This window comes from Leiobunum rupestre, chromosome 3 (assembly GCF_980474605.1).
Source record: "Leiobunum rupestre chromosome 3, qqLeiRupe1.1.hap1, whole genome shotgun sequence".
Classification (NCBI taxonomy): Eukaryota; Metazoa; Arthropoda; class Arachnida; order Opiliones; family Sclerosomatidae; genus Leiobunum; species Leiobunum rupestre.
In genome coordinates, this window is record NC_143386.1 from 17,615,143 (window position 1) to 17,624,589 (window position 9,447).

Here is a 9,447-nt window from a genome sequence, read left to right on the forward strand (position 1 = left end):
AAACGTGTCGTGTGGACTTCAAACCTTCTTCACATAACAAATAAAGTAATTTAAAATATAATATACATGTAGTACTATGAAAGAGCTGTAAACGACTTATAAAACACCCCGATCCAAAAAGCGATCCGGATATATTTCGCTTCTATAATATTGCGTGGCCGCCATCTTGAAAGCTACAGACTTGAGAGCGTATAATCAAATTGGGGCGATTCCATAATATTATCTATAAACTCTGAATGTTTTGTAGGGAGTGCTTAGATGAGACCAACCAATTAACCTGGCTTACGGTCTAATATGAATAAAGATTGTTATAAATGGAGTAAAATAATAATAAAATAGCTGTTACTAATTTTAAAAAACGACCGACAACGGAAATTAAAAGCACACCAGAAAAAATTATTTAAAAAATAATAATTAGTTGGGTTAATTTATGTTTTTATTATTTTTTTTTCTAGTGCCTTTTTAAATTTCATTGTCTCTCAATTTTTAAAATTAGTATATTTAACTTATTACGAAATGACTTAAACTCAGATCAAGGCAACTTTCAATAAAACATATTCGATAATATTTTGAGGGTTGAATCAGCAAATTCAGCATAACCTTATGATTATTTTAATATTGAGGAAAATACTTAGACCCATCATGTTATAGGAAAGTTCATTTAGTTGTACAATCACATTTGTTAGGGAGGCAACGGATAACCGGAACCGGAACCGAGAAGAACCGAGTAAATTCTAGGAACCGTAACCGGAACCGGAACCGATAATATAAAAATTTGATAACCGTATCCGGAACCGGAACTGATATTTGTAAAAAAATGATAACCGAAACCGGAACCGGAACCAAGTTTTTCATTGTTTTAAACGGTTTTTAAACGGTTCTATAACTTTACTTACCAACATTTAACGCATGTGGAAATTTAGTAATTAAACTTCCTAATTTACTTTTAGTTTTCATATAAGCTCATCTTTATCCTATCTCAGATAATTCTATGTGGGTTTCTACGTAACTCTCAACTGACACACCCTTACGTATTCTCAATTGAAAATGGGCTCGTCCTCCAAATGTTTGCTTCAAAAACTGGAATAATATGGAAATCCGTGATCGTTTTAGGTTTAATTTCTTCAGTCGGAAAACTCGACACAATTTCACAAATGTAGAAAAGGCCACAAAAAATATTTGTCGTCTACTGATAATAGTGTACCTTCCGAGCAATTATTTAGTGGGGCAATGGGCAAGCATAATTTTTGATCCAACCACGCGAGGCCTCGTCTAGTTTTTTCTCTTGTCAGCTCAAGTTAATGTTCTACTTGCTTCAAATATTTCTTTATGTTTCAACCGGTGCGCCCAAAACCTTATAAATACAACCACAATAACCGTCGCATCAATATACAAACAACGTACATAATGAAAGTAACATACTGAAGTTTGAAAAGTATCGAGACACGTGTTTTATAGCAGATCGTTAAACCTCGCTTAAGGGGTTTTTTTTCGGTTCCCCCTTCCATGAAAACTTGTCGAGGTTAACGGTAATAGTTAGTGTAGGGGATGTTGGCTCGCGTGGCATGCAGGGCTTGCCATCACCCTCCTACGCATCGTAACCCAACCTCCTGGATTAATTGCTTTAAAAGTCGCTTGATGACTAAGGCCTAAGGTATTAGCCTAGCTGATTATTATTATTATTATTACCTTGTAAATTAATAACTAAGTTGTGTTTCTGAATTGAAAGTTTTTAAGGTAAGGCTCATTCGGTTGCATAATATAATCGCTGGCCTGGGTAGTTTTTGTCTAGAAAATCTAAAATGCTCGTTGAACGAAATAATATGGAACGATATACTCAACTGAAATCAAAACTAGTCATAGAAATAGAGGCAACTAATGTTATTGCCCCTTCAACTTTTTGGTCAGTTGAAATCTTCTACTGTATTGAAAAAACAAATAACGCGCTTACGTGAGTTCGTTACGAGAGAATAGTAGCAATAACTTTTTTAATTATTTTACATTAAGTCATCTAAATCGTGATTCTGGTCGGACTTGGGAGTCTGAAGCTCAGACTTCCAAGTTCTACCAGAACCTTTGATTTAATGCTCCAGACGCTGATTGCCGTGATTTATGTTAATCGATTCGCTTAGGGCTTAAAGCCATTTTCAGCGTTTTATATATTTAACACGCAAGTTCGTGTTAAATCTAATTGTAGAAGGCGATACATGTTAGCCCTAACTCTAGACGGCGATAATCGCGACTCGGCCTTAATGATAATAAGGGACCCAAAAAACAGTTTCGCGATAGGAACCCGAACCCATTGCTACGTCACTGAGAAAGCTACTATTTTTAAAATATAATTTATCAAAAACAAATTTTATTATCAAAATAAATAAATGTGGTGGATTTTATTTCTCTTTAACTTCATTTGAATTGCTTGTGTATTTAACTTTAATTAATACTAAACACACTGGAACCGTATAGGAACCGTTTAGGAACCGGAACCGATCGGTTCTAAATTTTGAGAACCGGAACCGATAAATTAAAAATTTAAGAACCGAAACCTTAACCGGAACCGATAAAGCAAAAATTTAGGAATCGGAACCGGATCCGGAACAGAGATAGTCCAAAAAAGTGGAACCATTGCATCCATATGTAGGGCTAAAACCCCCTTAGCTGCTAATATGAAATTTTTGCTAACGAGGTTTTTCGTTCATATATATAAGGTCAAATTAGCCGAAGTAATTAAGATATTACTCAGGGCAATAATGATTTTAAAATAATTTTATTATTTAATTTAATGTTTATATTCTCCATTGGTAACCAACTCGCGTTTCACATGTATTTAAAAATTATGTACAATTTATACATAGAAAATTAATACAAAACATTATGTAGAATATATCGTCGTTAACGTTTTTTGTTAAAAATCTTGGCAGTAACGACTGTTCTGATAGCGAAGCCCAGTAGTGGTCTGGAAGAAATTTTAACTTTAACGTGATTGCGGTGCAAACCACCCTCTTTGACCCTCGCGAATGGCTTATAGCCGTCGTCATAGACGTCGAGCACTATAATGGAACTAATAGAACACTCTTTGTCTTTGGGTAGAATGTCTGAATTGACCACAATTTCCTTTCTTTGTTTCCAGCAAGTTTCGCTGCATTCAAAGAACTCGTTCCAAACAACAGTGTCACCATCTTCTGGGAGTCCTAGTCTGAGATTGTGGTATGTCTTTTGATCAGCGTCAAACACCTCGTCCACGAATTGCCTCAGATCGCTTCCTTTCAGCTTCAGCATATTTGGCACAGTATTCAAGTAAGAATTGACGGCGTAAACTTCAGTGGGACTGTGTTCTATCTCCATTATTTAATTGAAACCTAAAAATAAATTTGTTTGTAATATTATAATAATTATTTTTTAAAATACTTATTGTATTATTTTAACGAATAACACAATGAATGAGGCTAAAATTCATAATTATAGTAGGTCACTTAATTTCACATTTATTCCACCAGGTTTTGTGAAAGCTGATGCACGTTACGTTTAAATCGATTCGTAGCGCGTGTAATCGTTCTATTATGAAGAAAGGTCACTTTCCAAAATTTTCCGGGTAACAATTGTACGAGGCATTTTACTTTAAAATCTGGGAAAAAATGGAACATATATGGCTTTATCGAAGAGTTGATTCCTCCGCAAAAATTGATGTAGAAGCCTATAGCAAACACGGTACTTATTTGATTACGCAGCTCATTATAGAGGAGGCAAGCTTGATCCCAGCTTGTGGTACTGAATGATATCTCGGAACATTTCTTCAGTTTTCCCTTTCCATAAAAACTTGTTGGGTTTTAACGCTTAGTTATTGCTCCCTACACGGACCTGGTGTTTTTGGCCTGGCATTATAACCCGACCTCCTGATTATAGTACGGGTAAAAGAGGGTAGCTCAGCGGCAAAATTCGCTGCGGACTCTTCGGATCCTCAAATGGAATGTTTAGGCGACATAGCAAGTGGGACGAATTTTGCCGTTGAATAGCCCTTTTTGGGCCTCTTTTACCCGTACTATTAAAAGACATTAAAAGTCGCTAAGGTGGTGCACTTGGTAAAAAACTCCCTGATTATTATTATTTAGCATTACCAAGGTTATAATTAAGTGATTTGTTCCCCGGGTTAACGGTAATAGTTAGTGTAGGGAGCTGTTGGTTCGCGTGACATGCAGGGCTTGCCACCACCCTCCTACGTATTAATTAATGGCTTCAAAAGTCGCTTGATGACTTAGGCCTAAAGTGGTTCCTTGGGTATTAGCCTAGCTGATTATCAAGCGTGACCTTTAAAATTGATATTGCCCATTTGTGTCTCACTATGCTCTCTGCTACATGTCACGGTTACATTTTCACAATCGTCTATGGATGGTTCACATACATTTTGATGAAAAACGTGGATCTTTTCTTAGATAAGCATATTCACACTAAATGAACTTTTACATTGGAAAACAAACTCAGAAATTCATACGGGGACTGTGGAACTGTTCATTTCGTTTGTCCATGGTTGAGCGATGTTTTAAGGCCACACCAACTAGCGCATTCTAATGGCAGTATGAATGCATGGTGTAATTAGGTTTGCGTTATAGCAAACCGTTATTCATTAAGCTGGTCTGCTATAGGGAGTACAAATTGCAAATGAATATCAAATATAGTATAATAGATGTATCACATAAATTAAAATCAATAAAACAAAGCAAACGAATATTTCTAATATACTGACTACCCCCCTTTGGGGAAGGCGTAGTTGATGATCCTCAACACCGCCGCCACGTTCTATGTCTCCCAAACGTATGGGATAACAGGACTTGACCACACTTACAATTTGTTCTAAAACTACACTTAGTTTTTCCTTCGTTGCCTTCTCCTGGGAAAGGGGAAACGAAAACATATTAGGATAGGGTTACCTCGTATCTGAAACGAACGAGCGCTATATGGTATCCGATCGGAAAGAAACGGTGAGGAGAAAAAACGAGAACTAAGGAGTCAGTTACCTCATAGTGGCCGCAAAGGCGTAGTTTTGTTTCTGGAGTTAGCAAAACGGCTGTGGGGTAACCTTTGGCAACGAGGATAGCGTCAAATTGCGGGAATCACCTCGTAGTAGTCGCAAAGGCGTACTTCAAGCGGAAACTTGGCTCAGAAAGCTGTGCTGTAGGTTACTTCCTACTTCGTTATCGAACTTAACCTTCGGGCAACGAAGATACAAGAGACAAACGGCGCTCGAACGTTAAAATGCCTGACCCCCAATGACTGTTGTGCTCTAACTCGACTCGAAAACCAAAAATCCGGACTCACACATGCCTAATATTTATAAATGTCCTGCTTTTTGCAGATTATTTCATATTCAATTTTCTTACTATAGTTGAGAACAATGTTTTGCCTTCTTCTATCTCACTGGTCTCCCAAAACAACAAATGTGATAATACTATTGATAATAAGGGAAAGCCATGGTGGTTTTTTTTGTAGCCTTTTACAGGGAACAGAATCTTTTAAATAATTTTCTTTGATAGTTAATTGTTGTGAGAGCGAAAAGACCACTCTTCATTACTTATAGCATAGAATTAAAAGCCTTGGGTATATCTACCAAGATTAATTGTATTCTAGGAAGCTTAGCTGTGTTTAGAATAATATTTCTTAATTATTTAATCGGTCTTTATATGATTTAAATACGCTATAATCGAGTCTTAATAGGCTCTAAGTAGGCTACTACATGTTGAAACATTTTTGACACAATAATTGTATATTAGTGAATTATTTATGTATATATTTTTCGTCAAATTATAGCTACGAAGAAAATTCTGAGAAATCAAGAGTATCTTAAATGCCAAATTAAAACGCTTTCGAATATGGTCAACAAACTTGTTATTGATAAATCAAAACTTTCAAAATGGGATTTAGAACAGTACGAGTTGCAGATACCTGCAAACACTAAAGAAGAATTAGATGCAATTGAACAGTTTGCTAGTTCAAGTGTCAAACGAGATCAGTTGGTAAATAACTAATCGTGATTATAAAAATAATATTTGTACCTATAAATTACTTCTGTTTTAGGTATCTTATCTTGGAGGTCTAGGTGGTACATCGCTTAAGGATTGTACTAGAATAGTAATGAAATCTCTTATGACTGATAACCTTGGCACTTTTTGTAACTGGGCTGGGCACAATAATAAGAAGAGTTTCTAGGCCCTTAATGTAACAGATGTTGTTGTTGGTAATATAAGGCTTTTCTAAACATAAATAAATGATTACTAAATCAAATTTTTTAGCTGCAGTACGTTCGAACAAATCATTTGCTGAAAGCGAAGAGCTTAAAATTCATAATGTAATTAAAGACTGGCTCAAGTTTTCGGCAACAAGAATTAAAAACAGAAAGTCGGTCACGCATCTGGTAGATTCCTCTAAAGATTCTTCTCCCACAGTCTTATCTTCAACAGCTACAAGCGATCAAATCAGTAAGGCAGAAACTGATGATAATGAAGCGCAGAATATTCTGCTAAATATGATGCGGTAACTTTTCTAAGTCCACTTTAGAACATTAATTAAACTTAGAAGAGTAGTAATAAAGTTTTTACTCTCTGAGATGAGGTATTAGGAAGCTAGTCAAACCAGGTACCACACATTGGTGGTAACTGTTTTATATAGCGTTTTATGGTGCATTTACATTTAAACTTGTCAAAGCCGCCATTAAGAAACATTAGTTGTCCACTATGAGCTGTGATAAAATCTACTCCATGCATATGTGAGTGGCATATAAATAGTTTTGGGACCTGATGTTAATCTCTGTTAGAATATTTTATTGTAAGTGTTTAATTCATTTTTAAAGCATTGATCAAAAAAGACTTACCTAGCTAAGAGTTGTGATAAAGTTTTTACTCTCTTGAAGTGGTTCTTGATATTAAAAGCAAACTATATGCTTCATGTTTAAAAAGTGAAAGGTAATTTTAATTTTTTTTTAACTTATCTGCTAATTTCCTAAAAGTTGTTATAAAGTTCTAACTTTTGAAAAAAAATGTAAGAAATTATTTTTTTTTAAATAAATAAAGCAGTTCTTTCTAAGGTTATTCTGGTCGTTTTATTTAGAAACTATGGCATTACAAACTAAATGGATGATATTAATTTCTACGTGGATAATTTTAGTCATAATTATACGTAGATAAAATGGTTAATTAAACGTTATTTAAAACGTATATATTTAGTTAAGAAAACGTTTTAATTACTAACGAAAACGTTTTAAATACGTTGTTGTAACGTATTCAATACGTTGGGTTATAAACGTTTCAAATACGTTGATGGTAAAAACGTTGATAATTGGTTATTCTTTGTATATATATTAACGTTTAATTATACGTTACAAAAAACGTCTAATCACCGCGGTCATCGCGCTAGGTACTATCTACGTTTACCTTGCAACTTTTTCTCAACCGTTTAAAAACGGTTAATCAGCGAGATTTTGCAACATGGGATACGCATTGTAACCCGGCCACCTGAATTAATGGCTTTAAAAGTCGCTTGATGACTTAGGCCTAAGGTGGTGCCTTGGGTATTAGCCTTATTTATAAAAAAATAACGACTGTTTTATGAAACGGATTGTTTCATTACATTCACGTCAAGTTAATTCAGTTTTTGAGAAGCGCTTCATGAAAATAACCTCAAAAAGAAGAAACGAAATAACCAGGAAAAAAGAAGCGACAATAAAGGAAACGAAATATTCGCAAAAAAAAGCGAAAAATTAAAAAAAAAAACGAAAAAACCTAAATTAAAAAAGCAAAAAATAGAAGATGAAATAACGGCAAAAAATGGAAGAAACGAAATAACCTCGAAAAACAGAAGAAATTATATAATTGCAAAAAACAGAAGAAATGAAATAACCACAAAAAAAGAAATGAAATAACACCGAAAAACAGAAAAAATGAAATAACCACAAAAAAGAAATTAAATTACCCCGAAAAACAGAATAAACGAAATATCTCCGAAAAACAGCAGAAACGAAAAAGCCGTGAAAAAAGAAAAAACTCGAAAAATGGCACAAAATTACCGCGAAAAATAGAAAAACAAAATAGCCTCGAATGAAAGAAGACAAAATAGCCGCGAAAAAGGAAGAAACAAATTAACCGCAAAAAAAAACTCAAAATTACCCCGAAAAATAGAAAAAAACAAAATAGCCTCGAAAAAACGAAGAAACAAAATAACCGAAAAAAAGATAAAATTACCGAGAAAAATAGAAAAAAAAACAAAATAGCCTCGAAAAAAAGAAGAAACATAATAACCGCAAAAAAAAAACAAAATTACCGCAAAAATTTGAAAAAAAAATAGCCTAAAAAAGAAGAAACAAAATAACCGCAAAAAAGACAAAATTTCCGCGAAAAATCGAAAAAAAGAAGACACAAAAAGCCTGAAAAAAAGAGGACGCAAAATAACCGCGAAAAAAAGAAGAAACCAAATAACCGCACAAAAAAAACTCAAAATTACGGAAAAGTAGGGCGAAGCATTTAACAAATAAAACTTTAATGAACAATGAGTGAGGTGAAATAATTTTAAACAAAAATGCCCATCACCGTGATGCTAAATGCGAAAAAAACAACGATACCTGATATCACACGCTTAGAGTCGTGAATGCCCAGTAGCCTTTGATCGAATTAACGGGTCAGGCTCATTTGCAGAATCAATAACTGGATTGTTTCTTAAAGTTTCCATTAGACGGATGGAAAAAGAAATTTTAACTTAGAAGAGTCCTTGAAAATTATTTTGATAATTAACTATATATTTATATTTATATTTATATTTTACATGAAGTTAATTCTAGATGGAATTTAACTGAAAACTCCAACTATAACGAACCATCTATGATTTAACACGTGAAAAAGCCGGTACTAAAACATTCGTAGCTCACTCCTCTTTCCCAAAAACCTGTTTAGCTATAAATGAACATGTATAAGTACATACCAGATTTGTTTTCGATATAAAATTCTTCTCTAGCTCCTACGCACGCTGAAGTAATTTCCATTAAGCGCAGAGGTACACTAGTGTTCTGTTTTCACCCTTAACTTTATAATATTTGGATTATCTACGTACGAAAAATGAGCCGTATCTTATCAAATATAACGAGTGTAAGCGTGTTGCATCCACTCCAGTTTTATTGTTCGCTTTATTAATCAAGAAGAATTTCAATGGCGATTTTATTTCCTCTAATTTTCTTATCTGTTTTTTCAAATACCTGTACAATGCCCGGTTTTTTTACCGTAGGGGTTATTATCGAAAATATTAAGTTTAAATTAAATTCCAAGTTATTAAATTAAAAGAAAGTAAGTAAAAATTAAAATAAATTCAAATTAGTTTAAGATAAATATATTTAATTTTACGAAACAAAAATTTAATATTTAAATATTTAAAGATAAAAAAAATTCAAAATAAATTAATTAAATTCCAATA

The 9,447-nt window shown here is 33.8% G+C and overlaps 1 protein-coding gene across 3 annotated transcripts; it reads right to left on the reverse strand.

Annotated features, from left to right (window-relative positions):
- Window positions 1-2,748: 2,748 nt before the first annotated feature.
- LOC149949723 (uncharacterized) lies at window positions 2,749-9,068 on the reverse strand. Of its 3 annotated transcripts, XM_090169283.1 has the most exons (3): window positions 8,962-9,051; window positions 8,606-8,698; window positions 2,749-3,359 (listed from the first exon to the last, which is right to left on the reverse strand). In XM_090169283.1, the coding sequence occupies exon 3, from the start codon at window positions 3,343-3,345 to the stop codon at window positions 2,893-2,895; it is 453 nt and encodes a 150-aa protein (XP_090025409.1). In that variant the 5' UTR covers window positions 3,346-3,359; window positions 8,606-8,698; window positions 8,962-9,051; the 3' UTR covers window positions 2,749-2,892. The 3 variants fall into 3 exon arrangements, with proteins under 3 accessions (XP_090025409.1, XP_090025410.1, XP_090025411.1); XM_090169284.1 differs by lacking the exon at window positions 8,606-8,698 and having other exon boundaries at window positions 8,962-9,068; XM_090169285.1 differs by lacking the exons at window positions 8,606-8,698; window positions 8,962-9,051 and adding an exon at window positions 4,490-5,531.
- Window positions 9,069-9,447: the final 379 nt, after the last annotated feature.

Excerpts from the sequence above, each read along its gene's own strand:
- LOC149949723 (XM_090169284.1), bottom strand. The coding sequence starts at position 3,345 with ATGGAGATAGAACACAGTCCCACTGAAGTTTACGCCGTCAATTCTTAC.